The 19,140-nt window shown below is 55.9% G+C and overlaps 4 protein-coding genes across 4 annotated transcripts in view; 3 read left to right on the forward strand and 1 right to left on the reverse strand.

Annotated features, from left to right (window-relative positions):
• The window catches only part of LOC126009287 (surfeit locus protein 1), a 161,258-nt gene that overhangs the window by 130,342 nt on the left and 11,776 nt on the right, over positions 1-19,140 (forward strand). The window lies entirely within an intron of this gene.
• FAM163B (family with sequence similarity 163 member B) overlaps positions 1-19,140 on the forward strand; it is a 174,463-nt gene that overhangs the window by 100,966 nt on the left and 54,357 nt on the right. The gene's annotated exons all lie outside the window — the stretch shown is intronic.
• Positions 27-4,975, forward strand: REXO4 (REX4 homolog, 3'-5' exonuclease). Its single transcript, XM_049773690.1, has 8 exons — positions 27-237; positions 1,448-1,728; positions 2,344-2,481; positions 2,589-2,782; positions 3,100-3,188; positions 4,144-4,218; positions 4,375-4,449; positions 4,536-4,975. Exons 1-8 carry the CDS (start codon positions 58-60, stop codon positions 4,617-4,619), a joined length of 1,116 nt encoding a protein of 371 aa, XP_049629647.1. The 5' UTR covers positions 27-57; the 3' UTR covers positions 4,620-4,975.
• STKLD1 (serine/threonine kinase like domain containing 1) lies at positions 5,066-18,725 on the reverse strand. Its single transcript, XM_049773772.1, has 21 exons — positions 18,711-18,725; positions 15,079-15,165; positions 13,932-13,976; positions 12,890-12,964; positions 11,968-12,069; positions 11,138-11,208; positions 10,571-10,686; positions 9,547-9,665; positions 9,277-9,435; positions 8,858-9,080; positions 8,650-8,706; positions 8,393-8,476; positions 7,718-7,834; positions 7,190-7,330; positions 6,980-7,048; positions 6,795-6,923; positions 6,319-6,447; positions 6,093-6,221; positions 5,472-5,603; positions 5,235-5,314; positions 5,066-5,146 (listed from the first exon to the last, which is right to left on the reverse strand). Exons 1-21 carry the CDS (start codon positions 18,723-18,725, stop codon positions 5,066-5,068), a joined length of 2,160 nt encoding a protein of 719 aa, XP_049629729.1.

A 19,140-nucleotide genomic window follows, 5' to 3' on the forward strand; every position in this document is an offset into this window, starting at 1 on the left:
CATTTCGGGGGGGGGGGCTGCGCGCACACGCAGAAAGGCACTTCCGGCACGACAGCCATGGTCTTGGCGCCGGGTCCGAACGCGGAGGCCGCGCGCAAGAAGACGGGCAAGAAGCGGGGCTGGAGACGTCGGGCGCGGCCGGGTGGCGGAGCCCCGGAACACCCCGCCAGGCCGCACCCCGCGAGGCCCCCGCAGCACCACGAGGACTTCTCCCGGAACTGGAAGGCTCTGCGCGAGGTGGGGGGTGCCCGGGGTTGGGAATGAATGAATGAATGACATTTGCAGGGATCGCCCTGGCTGCGGGCCGGGCCCAGGAGTTGGGGGGCAGGGAGAGCTCAGCACGTCCCACAAGCTTCGGAGAGAGAATTTGATCCAAAACTCTAGCTCCCCGGGCGAGACCTTCTCCTGCTAGAGCTAGCTAACCCAGGGGTCATTTGGCTTGGTTTTTGTTTGTTTTTATTTTTTGTTTTTTTTGGGGGGTCACACCCGGCAGCGCTCAGGGGTTCCTCCTGGCTCTACTTCGAAATCGCTCCTGGCAGGCTCGGGGGACCCTATGGGATGCCGGGATTCGAACCACCGTTCTTCTGCATGCAAGGCAAATGCCCTACTCCATGCTATCTCTGGCTCCCAAGCTTGTTTTGTTTTGGGGGGAGGGTAGGACGGCGCACCAGGAAATGTTGAAGGGCTATTTGCTGATTGTGTTCTGGGGTCTCCCCGCCTCCAACGACGGTGCTAGGCGATCCTGTGTTCCAGGATGGAGCGGAAAATGGGTCACTGTGCGGTGTCTCTGAAATTCGGTACCCTTGGGGGTGTCCCTCTGCCTGTTGGCTCTGCCTTGGAGTGTAGGGCTGAGGAAGGGTCAGATTCTGCTGGATGAAGGATTCAATTCTTTCCCGCAAATAACAGACCCTTGGGAACTGAGTTTCACTGAGGCTGGTGGGATTCTTGTGTGCAATTGTGTATGTATATGCTTATACAGTGCACTTCTTGTTTTTGTTTGTTTGGGGCCACACCCAGCTGTGCCTGGGGCTTACTCCCTGCTCTAACCTTAGGAATGACTCCTGGCAGGTCTCAGGACCATAGGGAGTACTGGGAACTGAACCCCAGGCCAGTTGTGTACAAGGTCAATACCTTCCCTGCTGTCTGTTTTGCCCACCCCCTTGTCTAAAGCTTTTTTCCATTTCTTTTTTTTTTTTTTTTTTTTTTTTTTTTTTTTTTTGTGGTTTTTGGGTCACACCCGGCAGTGCTCAGGGGTTATTCCTGGCTCCAGGCTCAGAAATTGCTCCTGGCAGGCACGGGAGGACCATATATGGGACGCCGGGATTCAAACCGATGACCTCCTGCATGAGAGGCAAACGCCTTACCTCCATGCTATCTCTCCGGCCCCTTTTTTCCATTTCTTGAGGCACTTTCCAGATCACAGTTGCTTTATTTTGGCTTCCCTTAGCTGCTAAAACAGAAGCCGCAAGCCTCAGAAAAGCCCATGGGTGTCTCTCAGACGACGCCCCAAGTTATTCAGCCAAAAAATACCCCTGCTCGTATCAAGAAAGAGGAGACACAGAGTCAGGGGCCAGAACGTGAGGCTGACAAGAGGAAGGGGCCAATTCAGCTGGAGGAGAAAGGAAGCAAGAAAAGGGCTCACGGAGACCCAGCTCTGAAGTCAACCTATCCTGGGCCCAAGAAGCAGAAAGGCCCAGTGGCCCCTGCACCCCCACGCAACCCCACTGAGTGAGTGTCACCCAAATACCTCTGGCTGGAAGCCCTCCATCAGGGAGACCTACCCGACATCCTTTGCTGGCTCCCCACCATGGGGCCTTTGCCCCCCTCTGCTACCAATGCGAGCCAGCTGCAGGCCTGAAATGAGTGCTTGGCACCCAATTTTGATTTGCTTTGAGGCTACACCTGGCAGTGCTCAGGACAGGACTTGCTCCTGGGGATTTGCTCCTTGGCCTCTGGGGACCCTGTGTGATTCAGGGAAGGGGAGTCAAACCTGGGTGGTATGAACAGGGAAGGCTCCTTCCTTCTATGTGGCCTGAAACCCAGCCATGAAGCTGATGCTGTGTCTTGCTAGTTGGGGGCTTTCTGGGGTTTCCAGGACCTGTGCAGTGCTGTTGACCTGGTCACTCCTGCTGGTCACTTAATAAAACCTATGATACTTGCTAGCTAGGGGCAGCTCTTTGGCTCCCCCCATGTTCTGTTGGAAGTGAGGGTGCCAGGTAGGCATCATTCCCCTGGATTAGTTAGAGGGTTAGGAGGTGTATGTTGACAAGAGGGGAGGAGGTTGCCGAGCAGGGTGGGATGAGCTGTGGTGCATGGATCTCAGGTCCTGCCTCTGCCACCCAGAGAGGACCTGTGGTTTGATGACGTGGACCTGGCGGACATCGAGACTACCCTGGGCCCCGAGGCAGGTCGTATCATCAGACAGCGAATGGGCCGGAGGAAGGTGGCCATGACACTGGAGAAGGAGCAGGCCTTCACAGGGTAGGTGGAGGGTCTTCTGGGGCTGGAGAAGGAGCAAGTCTATGTGGGTCAGTGGTGGGCCCTCAGGAGGGACCTGTTGTGTCAGTAACCGGCACGCTTCCCCACAGCCTGACCAAGGCTTTGGCATTGGACTGCGAGATGGTGGGTGTAGGCCCTGGTGGCGAGGAGAGCGTGGCGGCTCGTGTGTCCCTGGTGAACCAGTTCGGCAAGTGCGTGTACGACAAGTACGTGAAGGTCAAGCAACCTGTGACAGACTACAGGACTGCAATCAGCGGTGTGCGACCCCAGCATCTTTTGCAGGGTGGGTCCTGTGGCTAGATAAGGATGAAATCTAGGACCCACAACCCCTCTCCAAGCTCTAGGAAGCCCTGGGTCTGACCCAACCCCATTGGACCCCCTAGCTGCAGAGAAGAAAGCACTTCTGTGTGGTGATGGGCCCGGTGGTGGCCCCACATCACCGCCATCTTCTACCTTTGTCTCTGCTTCCTATGGGGCCCCTGCTGTGCTGGCTTCTGCGTCTGGAGTGGTCATGGCTGGGCTCGACTGGTTTGGGGCTGCCCACTAGTCCCCTCCATGCCTTGGGGATTGGCTGTCTCTGACTGTGCCCCTGCTTTCCAGGAGAAGACTTTGAAGTGGTCCAGAAGGAGGTGGCCGATATGCTCAAGGGCCGGGTGCTCGTGGGCCATGCGCTACACAACGACCTCAAGGTACACACACTATCACTAGGACAGGAGTGCAGGGAAGGAGACCTGTGGCCTCTGTGCTCATGACTATCTGTCCCCATGAACATTCGTCTGTGTGACTGTCCACTGAACTCATGACTATCTGTCTGACCTTTTGTTTGTGTTCATGACTGTGAGGTGTGAACTGCCTGCCTGTCCTTAAGTCATTCTCTGTGTGTTGTTTTTTTTTTGTGTGTGTGTGGATTTTATTTTTGAGGGGCAATTTTGGGCCACATCCAGCTGTGCTCTGGTTTACTCCTGGCTCTGAGTTCAGGGATTCTTTTGGTTTTTGGTTTTTGGGTCACACTCAGCAGCACTCGGGTTATTCCTGGCTTTGTGCTCAGAAATTGCTCCTGGCAGGCATAGGAGATCATATGGGATTCCAGGATTCGAATCACCGTCCATCCTGGATCGGCTGCCTCTCCGGCCCTGAGTTCAGGGATTCTACCTGATGGGGCTCAGGGACTCTGTGGGATGCCATAATTGAACCTGGGTTTGCTGCATGGAAGGCAAACGCCCTCTTTGTTGTGCTATCGACCCAACTCCAGACAAATGTTTGAAGACCACAGTCAAAATTATTCCCATTGTCCATAATTTGCATGTCCAGGACAACTGTTTGGAGTTGGGGCCATGTGAGAGCCTGTCCGCAGGAACTGTGGCCATGTGAGGACCATGCCCCTGTCCACAGAAACTGCCCTTTGATTGGGCACAGATGTGTCCCTGTCAAGAACCTCATGGGTGCTATTGCAAAAAAGACTTTCTGGGGTCTGGAGCAATAGTACAGCAGGGAAGGCATTTGCTTTGCACTTAGCCAACCTGGACTCGATACCCAGCATCCCATGTGGTTGGTCCCCTGAGCACCATCAGGAGTGATTCCTGAGCAAAGAGCCAGGACTAAGTCCTGAGCAGAGGTAGGACCTGCACGTGTGTTCACTTTCAGGTGCTGTTTCTGGATCACCCCAAACGGAAAGTCCGGGACACGCAAAAATACAAACCTTTCAAGACCCAAGCCAAGGTGCCTGCCCCAGACAGCTCTGGGCTTGTGGTGGGCAGTGGGCGCCGGGTCGGCTCTGTAGCAGGATAGACGTGGGCTTCTGGGGAGAGGGATGGTAAGTGGGGCCCACCTGGTGCGTGTCACCTCAGCCCACCTCACCCAGCTCACTTCCTGCAGAGTGGGAGGCCATCTTTGAAGCTCCTTGCAGAAAGGATCCTAGGGGTACAGATCCAGCAGGCTGAGCACTGTTCGGTGAGTGAGTGGTGGGCAAGCAGCATATGTCCCCGATGGGCGAGTAGGCATGACCATGCCAGGACTATCTGCCCTGTTGGTCACAGGTTCAGGATGCCCAGATAGCCATGAGGCTCTACATCACTGTGCGGAAGGAGTGGGAGAAGGCTCAGAACCGCCGAAGTCTGTGAGCCTGGGCAGGACAGCGACTGGATGTGCGACTCAGCATCCCAGCAGCCTGGACATGAGCCTGCCCCTTTGCAGCTGTGCCCCAAGATGGCCTTCAACCGCACCCTGGGAGTATAATCAGGGCCAGATGGCAGCACTTGGGTGGACTGGGCTTGGGGTCTGTGGGATCTCTCCTCACTGCCCCCAGCCACCGTGGATACCACTGCTGTTGCCTCAGGCAGCCAAGGAGAGGGGGCACTATAGGCAGTTGGACTAGAGGCAGAAGCAGCACATTGTGCTATCAGGGTTTACCAGCTCCCACCACACATATGTCAGCACAGACCTGTGAGCTGATGGCACATAAATGCGCTTTACTTGAGGTGCTGCTCAGACCTTGGTTCTGTTGATGCTGCCCAGCAAGAGCTGACTTATCCCCATGTGGCTTTTGGCCCTCAGCATCCTGAGGGGCTTAAAAGGAGTTTCTGTCCAGGGGGGTGGTCTCAACCTCCCGTAGTCTCTGGATCACTTCCTCTGCCATGGCCACCACCTCCTGCAGAGACCAGTTCTCAGTGCAGTCTGGAGGTTGACAGATGCCAAGGGGGCCCAGTGCCCGCCCTGTTCAATCTGGCCTCACTCACCAGGCTGGAGGTAAAGCGTCCCTTAATCTCCTGGGCCAGGATCTCGAGGCCACTATGGGCCAGTTCCCAGGCTGCCTCCTCTGGGGAAAGAGGGGGTATAGAGGTGGGTCTCCAGGTCCCTACAGCAAGGGTTATCAAGAGGTGAGGTATCCTAACAGCAGGGGTCAGGGTCAGAAGTCAAGAGTCCCTGTAGGCCATGAGCTCCCTCAGCAGTGGGAGTCAGAAGTCAGGACTTACTGTGGGCCATGAGCTCCCCCAGCAGTAGGCACAGCGTCTCCACCAGCGCCGGGTCCTCCTTGTTCCGCTCATAAGTGTCCCGAATGAGAGCTAGACCACCGCCTTCCTGTAGCACCTTTAGGGCTGCCAGCTCTGGGGGCCATGGGCCACAGAGAGTAGGTTGGGTGCTCATGGAGCTGGAATCCCAGGAGGGCTGCCCTCCATCCCCACCCTACCCCCATCTATCAGTGTAACATTTCCCCATCCTGTAACAGCTAACAGGACTCATGAGTCCTGCCTGGGCCTAATCTGCTGGAAGCTGGAATGCTGGGGGGGTCCACAGGCATTCAGGGCTCAGCCCCCTTCTCTCTGTAACAGAGCTGACCTCTGACCCTTTTCCAAATGTTGAGGGCAGATGGTCACCAGTTCTGCACCCCAACTAGCCCAGACTGAGTGTGGGTCACAGGGTGTATGCAGATGTTGGGTCTGTGGCTCCCATCATGGTGAAGACTCTTCTGGGACTTGGTGGTGGTAACAGTAGTGGGGGCTACACTCAGCAACACCCCAGGTCTACTCTGGCTGGATTGGTGTCGGGGGTTGCGAGGCACTGGTGTGGTTCCACCTCTACAATGCCTGGCTCACCTGACTCCCTCGCCAGGCAGGCCAGCCCTCGGCACGCGTTCATCACCAGTAGTGTCCGGCCCTGGCCCAGTCGGATGCTCTTCAGGAACAGTGTCACCAGTGACTCCAGCTGTGGCTCCTTGACACAGCCTATGGGGGTGGGGAGGGACAGCCTGGGTGGGCAGGACTAGGACAGTCTGGTTTAGGGAGGGCTGGATCCCTCTACCTTGCAGGTCCCAGGGCTTACCATGCAGGGCCAGCAGCCAGAGGACAGCACAGCTGGTCTCAGTGATGTCCCCATCTCCAGGGAAGGTTCTCAACACCCCCATCACGATGCCCACGGCCTGCTGCAGAGCTGCCACCTCCACCAGGACCACTGAAGGGTGTACAGGATCCCCAATATGTGCAAGCCAGCCACAGGGTGGGGGTGCAGAGTTCCCACTTCTGTCCACCAGTTGTATAATGAGACTGGTACCCTCTGGGAAGGGATGATGAGGGACTGCCACCCTCAGGGACACTACAGGGGTTACCGCGCCCCAAAACCATGATGCTGAGCTCAGCCCAGTCCCTACTCATGTGAAACCCGTGTGCTGCTCCAGGCACAACATGGTCTGGAGGCTTTTGGGGAAACACCCGCCTTGGCCCCTTCAGTAGACTGGGTGCTAGTCACTGAAGAATATGCAGGCTCGGTGGGGAGAGAAGTGAAGGTTTGGCTGGCCTCACCGTTCGCCAGCAGAACCCAGAGGAGGTTGAGGCTACTGAGGCAGAGATCCCTGCTCTTAGAGAAGTGGTGAAGATGCACCAAGATGTGCTGCAATAGCCCGGCTTCCTGTAGCTCCTTTGCCAGCAACTCTGGGCAGCAAGGGATTAATGCAGAGAGGCCCTTCCTCCTGGCTGCCACCTCCCACCTCCCTTGACATCAGGCACAATGAGCATTGAATGTGTTCCGACTGTTGGGGCCAATAGCCTACAGGGCCCTGTGGGAGAGGTAAGGGGACAGAAACATTGGGACGTGGAACCCAGTGTGGCCTCAGGGAGCAAGCATGCCCACATGACCCTCTGTGGTGGGGGGACATCATGGGCCTGCCATTGAAGGGAAGGATCTGTGGGCTGCTCACCCTGGCTCACCATGATGGTGAGGATGCTGTGGAGCAGCTTCAGGAACTGCTGCTCTTCTCCATGGCGCTCCAGGAGGCTCATGAGCACTGAGCACAGGAAACTGCTGCAGGGCAGCCGCGCCTCAGGGTCTCGCATCAAACCTACCAGGTGCAGCTGTATCAGCCCCCAGCAGGGAACACCTGGTTTTTGGGTCACACCCGGCAGTGTTCAGGGGTTCCTCCTGGCTCTACGCTCAGAAATTGCTCCTGGCAGGCTCGGGGGACCATATGGGATGCCAGATTCAAACCACAGTTCTGCCTGTAAGGCAAATGCCTTACCTCCATGCTATCTCTCCGGCCCCAGGGAACACCTGTTGACTGTGCCACCCAGGGATACCCCAGGATGTGGGTGCCAAGGGCAGGTGGGGGCTGTGTGCCAGAGATTGTGGCTAGAAGTTACGGGAGAAAGGGTCACAGGAAGCCGCCATCCCTGTGGGCCGAGGAGGGCCTATGCCCCAGACTCCCAAGCAGTGCTTTTGCAGCACTCACCGAGGCCCAGCACCCTCAGCAGCACAGAGCAGCCGCAGAGCTGCACAGCCAGGAGACGCTCATGTTGCTTCATGAGCGAAGCCACCACATCCACCACCATTGCTGGCCAAGGGACACCTGGATAAGGGGCAGGCACTGAGCCACGGTGCACCATTCCTCACTGTCATGTCTGAGGGCCCATGTGCGCCCAGAAACTCAATGCTCAGACAGGAGGATGAAGCCCATCCAGCTGTGTTCACTTCTACCCCACTGGGCATTCGGGCTGCCGCCCCTCCACAGTAGTGAGAACCAGGACCAAAGTGCTTGTGGGTACAGTGGGGGATAGCTGATCCAGGTTTGATCCCCAGCACCTCATGGTCCAGTCCTCTGAGTCAGATTCAGGAGTAATGCCTGAGCATTACTGGGTCCCCCCACCCAGAAAAATAGTGCTGGCATTCAGGTGCCACCTGCCAGCCTGTCCCCACACCAGGAGGCCCCAGGTGTCTGCAGCCTAGAAGATGGACAGACGGAAAGGCATAGGAGTGAGTTGGAACAGGAAGACTCAAGCCTGTGGGCAGGTGTGGAAGAGAAAGTGTGTGTCCTGTGCCCACTGATGTGGAAGAGGATCCATCCCTGTGCCCAGGAAAGTGCCCAGTAGGGGCTGTCCCTGGGAAGGCGACCCCATGTTATCCATACCCAATTTATTTTCTGGCACCGTCAACAAGGTCCTCAAGGCCCTAAACTGGATCGTGGGCTGGTTGGGGAAGTTGATTACCAGCTCTGCGGAGATGGGTTCCATGGCAGGGGTGGGGGTGGGCTCAACAGGTAGGGGTGGGCCCACCCTGCCTGGGCCCCCCCATAGCAGTCCTCCTAGAGGTAAAACAGGTTCTAAATTCCCCCACCTCATCCACTTCGCTGATGGGCGCTGGCCCCCATGACACTCAGCAATGTACCTCCACAGCCCAGGACTGGAATATCCATTCGGATGACCTGCCCTGGGGATCCCATCCCTAGGGAAACCCCACCATGGGCAGCCCCCTCCAGAGCAGCCCATCCCGCTGGACCTTGCCACTGGACCCCCCTGTGTCCCTGCTTCAAGGCAGCCTGGCCCTGCTGTCTCCACCCATACTGTGTCCCTGCGCCATGTGCCCGTGCCCGCACCAAGAATACTGGCTGTATTGCCCTGCAGGAGCATGTCGGTGCTGGAGATGGGGAGTGGATGTAAGGGCTCCTGCATGGCGAGGCTGTACGTACGGAAGCGGCCGCTCATGAGGGCCATGCGGATCACCTCCCTGCCATGCACAGTGCACGGGTCACCGCACAGGCCATGCATGTTGGGGTGTAGGGGGATGGGCTGGTGCATGAGATCAGCGGGGTACAGGGGCTAGGTGCAGGAAGAGTGGGGTGCAGGGGTTAAGGGACTAGAATGGGTGCAGGGAGGATGTGCCAGGTGGACAGGAGTCAGGCCAGGGTGCATGGGAGACTGGCTGGAGTGCAGGGGGGAATGGCCAGTGTGCACACGTTGTGCATGGTTGGGGTGATGGCCAGGTCCGGGAGAGGACAGGTGGGCACTACCCTACATTGATGCGGTCCTCGGGATCAATTTTCAGCATGGGAGACAGGAGGCTGCAGAAGGTCTGGATATCAGGGATCCCCCTCTTCTCAATGGCTGTCAGGGCATCCTGCAGGTTTTCGGGCTGCGTATGGATGGATTTCCGCAGTACAAGGGCCTCTTCTCTCTGAGATAAGGAGTGTGGGCAGTTGAGGCCAGAGCTGCCCTGGGGAGCTGGGAGGGCAGCGGAGGCACACACGGGAAGCTCCACAGGTACAGGGTGTAATAGGCATCTCACCCCGAGGAAGGAGCAGGTGACTAGGTCCAAGATGATGCAACCCAAGGCCCAGATGTCGGACTTAGCAGTGAAGGTGAAGTCGAGTGCTTCAGGGGCCATCCAGGAGCGGTTCACAGGGTCTGTGGGGGTGTGGTGGGAGCGGGGCCTGACCTGGCATTTCCCAGGCCACCCACCCGAGGTGGGCTTCTGTGATGGAGGCAGGTGGAACCCCAAATGGCAGCACCCACTGCCCCAAGCTGGACATCCAGAAGAGGCAAAGGCAGGATCTGAACCCCAAGGGGTAGCAAGCACCCCTTCTCCTGTCTCATACCTCCAGAAAAAAACGGGTAGAGGAACCCAGCATCTGCACCCATAAAGCCCCATCTAGTTTCCAAACCTTCCACACTCCACTCACACCCTCCCTCACCTGGCCCACCAGTGTCCCCTTGGACACTGGGTGAAGGCATCCACTCTCTCACCCCAGCCCCTTTGCCAGGACAGACCCTTCTCCCTGGCTCCCCAGCGACTGGTTTGTGTAGTGAAGAGCCCTGTCCCCTGCTTCTGCCAGGGCCTTCTCCCTGAACCAGAGATCATATTTTCACTGGTAGATCCACATCCATCCTCTGGAGTTTTTGGGGGGTAAAGGATCATTCCCAGCTCTATGGGTGAGTCACACCTAGTCTGTTAGGGGTCACTCCTGGATTGGGGTTTATTCCTGGCTCTGTCATTTCTAGCTGTGCTGGGGTCACTATTGTCTCTGGGGGACTCATGCCTAGCTGTGGGGGTCACTTCAGATCTGTGCGGGGCTCACTCCTGGTTATGAGGGGTCACACTATATGGGGGTACTCCCAGCTATGTGGGAATCACTTTAATTGGCCAGAATGGAGCCAGATCCCCTCACTCCACCCCCTGGTCCCTCCTCTGTCAGTTGACCCTTTTGCACCCGGGGGCAGCCCCATCTCTTCCCAACCAGGGGTCCTGGTAGCCCAAGTTGAGATCATCTGGGATCTGCTGATCAGAGAACTTTGAGAAACTCCAGTGCCACCTTCTTCAGCACGGATGGTCCACTTAGCCTTCTCGGTCATCAGGGCCTGGGAACTAAGGTCCTGCAGCTGGCAGTGGTGGTCAGTCTCCAGGGCAATGTTGGAAGGTTTCAGGTTCCTGGAATCCAGAATTTTCCTGTGGGTACCTGCAGCCTACTACTTAGCACCCCAACACTGCTCCCAAGTCAAATTATTGTCCAGCCAGTCCCTGTGGGCTCACATCCAGCCAAGCCCAGTTCCAGCCCAGGTTCTGTTAGGACTGAGTGAGCAGTGAGCATCACTGAGTGTGCATCCCCACAAAGCAGTCACACACACACACACACACACACACACACACACACACACACACACACACACACACACACACACAGACTCTGCTCCTCAGGCAAAAGTAGCTGGAGCCCCGTAGCTGGCCCAAACCCACCTTCTCCCACATCCTACACATTCCCCTTGCAATCTGCAGGGCTGACCTCAAGCCTCAGCCCCTTCCTCCCCAGCCCCCTTCCCAGGCCCCATATGTTCTGGGGTGATACCCACCCCACCATGCCTGGCCAGCTCGCCCCCGGCACCTGTGGATGAGGCCCTGGTGGTGCAGATACTCCAGCCCGTCCAGCACTTGGCCCAGCATCTCCTGCAGCCACTAGGGGACACGGTCGTCCCGATGCTGCACTCAGGCTCAGTGGAGCCTCCACCTCAATGGACTTCCAGAACCTCCACGTGACAAGGGGGCAGGACCCTACTAGGAACTCTGGCAAGCAGGAGGCACCCAGGAGGACCAACAGAGGACATTCTGGGGGTGCTGGGACCCCACTGGGGGGGGGGGCTCCTGCAGACAGGAGGCACCTCCACAGGCCAGCAGAGGGCGTGTCTGAGCATCTCAGTCTGGCCAGGGAAGTGGGCTCTGCTGGGGATGTGGGTGAGAGTGGAATGGACCACCATTTGTAAAGAGCCCCCCAAAATCAATGAGTGTCCAGGATGGTGCACAGGGCCGGAGAGGCCCCAGGTCCATGGGGGAGCACTCTGATCCTCATGGCTGGATGGCACAACTGCAACCCAGCAAGGACTGGAGCAAGTCAGGGCCTATGGCAGCCATGGGATAAGGGACCTGCACAGCCCTGGCATATCGACCTCTGACCCTGATCACACTGGATGAGGGACACTGGTATCCCAAATCCTGATCCCCACTGTCTGAAGCTTCATGTTCTGGGTTCCAGCAGCTGCCTCCCCCAGAGTGTCCCCCAGTGAGGGAGGGGAGAAATTGAACTGCAGGTCAGTAGTGAGGGATTTGCTGCACCCCAAGCTGTTCCCTTTACTGGGCCCAACCCCACCCTGAGACTCCACTGAATGTTGGGGGTCAGGGGCAACAAGGGCTGGCAGCAGCTGAGCCAGGGCTGCTGACCTCGGGGTTGATGGCAGCCTTGGCATCCCGATGTCTGTCGATGACTGACTGGAAGGTCTCAGCTCTGTAGTCGGACACCAGGCACAGGAACAGGGCCGAGATCTGGGGGACCTGGGCCGTCATCCTCCCCTTCTTGCCTTCCTCTTCTGTACCCCTGTTCCTCCTACTTCACTTGTCCATCCTATCCTGCCTCTGTCCTTCCTCCCTTGTGCTCCATCCTTCTTCCCTGTCCCTCCTCCCTTTTCTCCCCATCCCCCTTCCCTCCTGTCCTCTCCCATCCCTCGTCCCCATCTCGCTCCCTGTCCTTCCTCCCTGGACCTCCTCCCCTATACATACCTCCCCCACCCTCCTCTCCTCATACCTTCTGTCTCCCTCCCTCATCCCCCCCCCCACTCTTCTCTCCCCATCACTCATCCCTCCTCCCTGCCCCCTCTGTTCCCACCCATCACACACACAAAATCCTGACTATGGCACTGGGCCCCTGGAGGGACCCCTAGGCCCCAAGACCTCCCCTGGGTAAGCCTCCTTTAGGGGCTCAGCTTCATTGGGGAAGGGCAATGTCTGGGTGCCCTGCAGCACCCCCCCCACGACAGGTTTCCTGGGGTGCACTAGGGGGATCAGAATATGCCTGGGCACCTGCAACAAGGGTCTTGCTCAGTGAAGGTGAAGAATGGGGACCCCTCCCCCTTCCGGTCAGACCTTCCAGAGCTGCAGCCTGGCTGGCTGGTGGGGAAACTGGGTGGCAAAGCCACAGTGGCACAGACATGGGGACATGAGGGCTGCTGTGTGGCCACAAGGCTTCTCTACTGCTTTGGGCCAGGAGGTGCTACTGAGTGAAGGGTCTTGGGGGGGTTATGGGAACCCTAAGAACATCAGGTGTGACCAAGTTCCCGACCACCAGGCAGTCATCAGTAAGCGTCACCTCGTTTTTCCAGACGATGAAGAGGTCCTGGTACAGGGACACATGTGCATGATGGAGCCTCAGCAGGGGTGTCAGCTGTGGGAAGCACAGAGGTCTCAGTCACTGGGCACAGGAGTTCCCCCAACCTTCCTGAGTCTTGTGGCCACTCTGAAAACAGCAGCATGGTGGTGTGGGCTGCAAGGGTTCCAGGTACAAGAAAAATTCGGTCCTTTGCCCCAGCTGGAAGCAGGCAGGAGTACTTATGGAGGGTTAGATGAATGAGCAGGGAGAGTTGGCAGGGGCCCCTGTATCTTCCTGCTGCCCTATCACCTGCTGCCAGGACAGACAGCCTTAGTGATGTCAATAAAAAACAAATGCTGAGCCAGAGCAATTGCACAGTGAGAAGGGTTTTTGCCTTGTACGGAGCCAACAAAGGTTCTATTCCCCAGCATTTCCTAGAGGCCCCAGAGCACCACCAGGAGCGATTTCTGAGTGCAGATCCAGAAGTAACCCCTGAGCGCCACTGGGTGTGGCCCACAAAACAAACACACAAAAAACCCACAAACAAAAAAGCAAATGTTTTGGGTGGGACAGGGTCAGGGATGGGAGTGGGGGTGAGGGAGGGGGGCAAGAAGTTGCCATAGGGTGGAGAGGCCCCTGTGAAAACCCCTCCCCTCCATTCCCCTTACAGAGCATGAATGAGTATCAGCTGGGACTCAGACTTTGCAACTGAAGGAAGAAATCAGGGCTCAAAGGGCTCGCTCCATGTCTAGTATGTGTGTGATCCCCGACATCCACGGTTCTCTGAGCAACTAAGCCAGGAGCAGTCCCTGAGTGTGGCCCCCAAACCTTCAGAGGTTCTGAATAGCCTAGTCCACAACCGAGCCAATGTGTAGTCAGATGTCCCAACTCCCAGAATGTTCAGACTTACACACACCTGCAGCAACTGGGCAGTGGGCCCTCTGGCCACTCTGCCACCTCCCAGGCTCCTACCACATGCACAGAGAGCACAGCAGGCCAAGTACTCCCGGAACCAGAGGGAACTAGGGGACATCACGGTTACCTCTTTCAAAGCCTGGCTTGCATGATGTTCATCCATACACTGCACCTGCAGACAGACACACCAGTAACCGCCACCATGCCGCCTCACCGCCCACTGCCTTACCACCCCACCTTCTCACTGTCAACACTATAGCCATCCTTACCACCTCACCAACTTCCCCACCATCATCCTCATTATCACCACTGCCATCCCCAGTATCAACATCACCAAATTAATTACCATGTTTTGGAGCAGGGTTTTAGGCTCACCTGGTGGTAATAGAGACTGCTGTGGCTCTGTGTAGAGGGGCAACTCTGATAGTGCTTGGGTGTCTAACTGGGGTTGGCTTCCTGTAGGGCCACACTTCCCCCCATACTGTCTCTCCAGATCACCTCCCCACTGAATCTTTATTTCTCATCACCACAGCTATGTTCATCACCATCCTGTTTTTTTGTTTGTTTGTTTGTTTTGTTTGTTTGGTTTTGGGCCATATCCAGCAGTATTCAGGGCTTACTCTCTGCACAGAGATCCTTCTGGAGGAAGGTGCCAGGAATAAAACCTAGGTTGGCCTTGTGCAAGGCAAGCACCCTCCCCTCTGTGCTATGGCTTTAGCCCTCTGGAGTGTAGACTTACACGTAGGAGGCCTACATTCTATCCCGGGTACCTTGAAGTTCCCCAGGATCACCAATGGATAGCTCAGCTATCCAAGTGCCAGTGTATCCCCTTGGCCAGTGTCAGACATCGAGACAGGGCAAAGGTGGGGGAAGAGGCCACCATAGAGCCCCACCCACCCACTGCTCAGCATCTGCCTGGCTCTATTCTCACCCGCCTAGGAGGTATCCCTTACCATGAGTGCTCCCTATAGTAAAGCTGGTGGCACCCCCATCAGTGTCCTGGGGATGAGGCAGTGTGACAAGAGAGTGAAGTAGCATCACTGAACTGGGTGATCCAGGGGTGTCCTAAATCATCCTAGATAGTGGGTCCACAGGGCCCTCAGTTCAGAGTGCCTGTGGGGGTCCAGTTGAGCTGCTCTGCAGCCCAGCAAGTTGGGGTGTAGGGGTCCCTACCTTGCACCACGGCTGCATGAGACTGCAGCAGCACAGCTTTCGGGGAGTCCCTGCTGCCCCCCTACTCCTACTGCAGTGCCTGCTCAGGCACTGTCTCCTACCTGCTTCATCAGGAGCTTCTCCTGGGTGCGCTGATTCTGCACCACCACATTCACCCCCAAAGCACCAGGAGGCAGCTGATACAGAATCTGGGGGAAGAGAGCAGGAGCAAAAAAAGTGGAGATGGTATTTGCCTTGTACAAAGCCAAGCTGGGTATAATTCCCGGCATCCATATCGTCGCAAGCCTGCCAGGAGTGACATCTGGGTGCAGAGCCAGAAATAACCCCTGAGCACTGCCAGGTGTGGTCCCCCCCAAAAATAAAAAGAATTTAGGGGGAGAGGAGAGCTTTGTCTGGGGGGGAATCCTTGGGGCCTTTTATTTTTGGTTTTTGGTGACAACCCAGCAGTGCTCAGGGGTTATTGATTCTGTACTCCTGGTGGGCTCAGGGGACCATATGGGATGCTGGGAATAGAACATGCAAGGCAAGTTATGCTATGATTCTGGTCCTTTTTTTTTAATTTTGCATCACAGTCAGCAGTGCTCAGGATTTACACCTGCTCTGCACTCAAGGCTCACCCCTTGTAGGGCACAAGGGACCATATGGGGAACTGAGGATTGAACCTAGGTCAGCAGTGTGCAAGCAAGGCAAGCCAAACACCTTACCTGCTGTACTCTCTCCAGGTCCCCATGGCCCTCTGCTTAGCAAAGATGACCAGAGACTCAGAACCCACAGGCAGAGGCCCTGTGAGTACTGTTGGGGACCTGATGTAGCTCTTGGGTCCCCCACCAAGGGTACCCAGGAGCTGTCCTCACCTTCAGCTGAGCAGAGGGTCTACACTTTCTCTCTATCCCCCTTATGATCTGCCTCCCAACTGGGACCTCCAAACAAGAAAGTCACTACACCCAACAGACGTGACCACAACTGCACATCCTTGGGTGTGTCTGGTACCCCTGGGCCACCCTGGGCATCATCACTCCACATTCAGGCCTCACCCTGAGTGAGGTGGTCTGGTGTGGACAGAAACGGGGGACCCCCATAGGATAACAGGTGCTGTGAGCCCTTGCTAAGAGAGGATCATAGGACCAGAGCTCTGCCCAGGGAGGCCCAGGTCTGTGGAGTGGGCATGATGACCTGAAGTGGCAGCACTTGGGAATCTCAGAATAAAGTTTAGGACTTTTTGGGGGGCCACACTTAGCAAAGCTCAGGGATTACTTCTGCATCAGGAATTAGCCCTGGTGGGGCTCAGGGGACCATATGGTGTGCCAGGATTAAACCTGGGTGGACTACATGCATGCTAAATCCTATCTCTCCAGCCCCAGAAAGATTGTAGCATTTTGGAATCCCACCCTTGTCGGGGGCCAGAATTCTGCTCCTGATGTTCCTGAGATAACAAGCTCCCAAACCAACATGTGACTCCAGCTTCCTGATTATGCACTCAGGAAATCACTCCTGGCAGTGCTTGGGGGATAGAACCCAGGTCAACCTTGTGCAAGACAAATGTCCCATCCCCTGCTGGTCTGTCTGTCTGTCTGTCTGTCTGTCTGTCTGTCTGTCTGTCTGTCTCTCTCTTTCTCTCTCTCTCCAGCGTTGATGGGGGGGACCCTTCGGTGCTGGGGAAGAATGCCTGAATGATGCAAAATCTGAGTTCCAGCCCTATGAGCCACATCCTTGTCCAGAAAATATAGATGCTCTTCAAATTCTCTGTCAACTGAAAACAGTGGTCACTTTAGGCTATGAAAAGGGTCTCAGAGAGGATACCTTGGACCCTGATGCTCAACCACTCGGCTTCCTGCCACCACCACCACCACCCCATATATTTATTTATTTATTTATTTATTTATTTGGTTTTTGGGTCACACCCAGCCAGTGTTCAGGGGTTACTCCTGGCTTATGCTCAGAAATCGCTCCTGGTGGGCTCAGGGGACCATATGGGATGCCGGGATTTGAATCACCGACCTTCTGCATGAAAGGCAAATGCCTTACCTCCATGCTATCTCTTGGGCCCCACCACCACCCCATATTTTGCAATTTCCTTTTGGTTTTGGTTTTCAAATGTCTAGAAAAAGGGTCATCTAAGAGAGCTGGGGTGCGGGGCCAGCGAGGTGGTGCTAGAGGTAAGGTGTCTGCCTTGCAAGCGCTAGCCAAGGAAGGACCGTGGTTCGATCCCCCCAGTGTCCCATATGGTCCACCAAGCCAGGGACAATTTCTGAGCGCTTAGCCAGGAGTGACACCTGAGCATCAAACAGGTGTGGCCCCCCAAAAAAAAAAAAAAAAGAGAGAGAGAGAGAGCTGGGGTGCCTACAGAGACTGGCACACATCAAAGAGAACAAGAACAACTAGTGCTGGCGCAGATGCAGGAAGAAAGGGACCCTATTCACAGCTGGGAGGAATGTCAACTTGTCCAGCCTTTCTGGAAAAAATATGAACATTCTTCAAAAATCTAGGAATTGAGGAGAGATAGCATGGAGATGGGGCGTTTGCCTTGCATGCAGAAGGATGGTGGTTCGAATCCCAGCATCCCATATGGTCTCCCGAACCTGCCAGGAGCCAGGAGTAAACCCTGAGCACTGCCGGGTGTGACCCAAAAATCAAACCAAACTAAAAAAAAAAAATCTAGGGATTGAACTTCCATATGAACAGTATCTCCACTTCTTGGAATAGACCCCAAGGGTGCCAAAACAAAGTGAAGAAAAGACATTTGCACCCCTATGTTTCCTGAAACACTATCCACAATAGCCAACCCAAGTGTCCAAGAACAGAGGAGTGGATAAAAAAAAAACAAAACAAAACTACATCTACACAGTAGAATGTTACTTGGCCATAAAAAGGATAGTCATGAATTTGCTGCTCCATGGAGGAACTTGGAGAGTGCCACATTGAGTGAAGTTAGTCAAAGGGAGAAAGATCCACACAGAACCATCTCTGTGTGGATGGAATAATACCAAGGGACAGTGAAACAGGAGAGGTGGTTTCCAGTGGGAAACATGCTCCTGAGGGGGTAGAGGGAAAGGATGGGGAGTGATGATAGGTGGAGAGATGTGCTCAGCTGGGAGGAGATGCGAAAGGTGGTCAAGAGTCCTGTATGAAGCCCTCTCAGCAGCTGTGCTGTATGTCACAGCGCAAACACTAAAAAAAAAAAATTGTTAAATAAAGAACAGGCAGGAGTGATAGCACAGCAGGTGCGTTGCTTGCTTTGCATACAGCCAACTGGAGTTCTATGGAGTAATATGGGTACCCCATATTACTCACCGAGTCTGCCAGGAGTGACCCCTGAGCACAGATTAGGAGTAAGCCCTGAGTGTGGCCTCTCCTAGCTGCAGACTGGTGAGTGGTAGGCACTTAGGGATGGAGCACTGATGAAAGGGTCGAGTAGAAACACTTGTAAACCTGAAACCCTCATGAATATAACTCTGATTTCAGGGTGACTAAAGACAGAGTTGGGGTGTCCTGCCTCTAGGAGGCTGTTAGGGAGTGACCTAAGTTTTATTCACTATTGCAGAAAGGGGAAACTGAGGCCCAGTGCGGGGGAGAAAAGGTCGCCCTGGAGGTTATTAGCATATTCTACCAGATGGTGGCAGATGAGGTAAATAAAGCTCTTGCTCTCTGCAACGCGGGAGGGGGGACCCTTAACCCCCCCAGGGTCCTGGGTCTGGGGGGTTCCCACTCCCCATCAATGGATCTTGCTTGGCACCTGGTACTTTTCCATACTGTCTGAGGGAGGCTCCAGGGCAGTGGCCGCCTGGGCAGCTCGGACCCTCGACTGAACGTGCCCGGTAAGAGTCCCAACTCCACGCCTAACGACCCCCAGAACCCTCCCACCCGTGCGTTGTCCGCGGGGCGCCAAGCGGCCGACCCACGGGGCCCTCAAAGGGGCATCCAATCCAGGAGAGCGCGGGAACAGCGCGACAAGAGGCCGGGGACGGAGGGGGGGGAAAAAAAAAATCGTCCCGGGGAAGTGGGCGGGGCCCGGGGACGTCAGGACGAGTGTAGGCGGGGCGTGAGGGCAGAACTTAAGAGAGGTGGGCGGGACCGAATGCCCATATACGCTAAGGAAGTGGGCGGAGCCTATAACTATATGGGCGTGTCTGGGGCGAGGGAGAGGCGAGGCTGAGCGTGGGGGC

Source organism: Suncus etruscus, chromosome 5 (assembly GCF_024139225.1).
Source record: "Suncus etruscus isolate mSunEtr1 chromosome 5, mSunEtr1.pri.cur, whole genome shotgun sequence".
In the NCBI taxonomy this organism is placed as follows: domain Eukaryota; kingdom Metazoa; phylum Chordata; class Mammalia; order Eulipotyphla; family Soricidae; genus Suncus; species Suncus etruscus.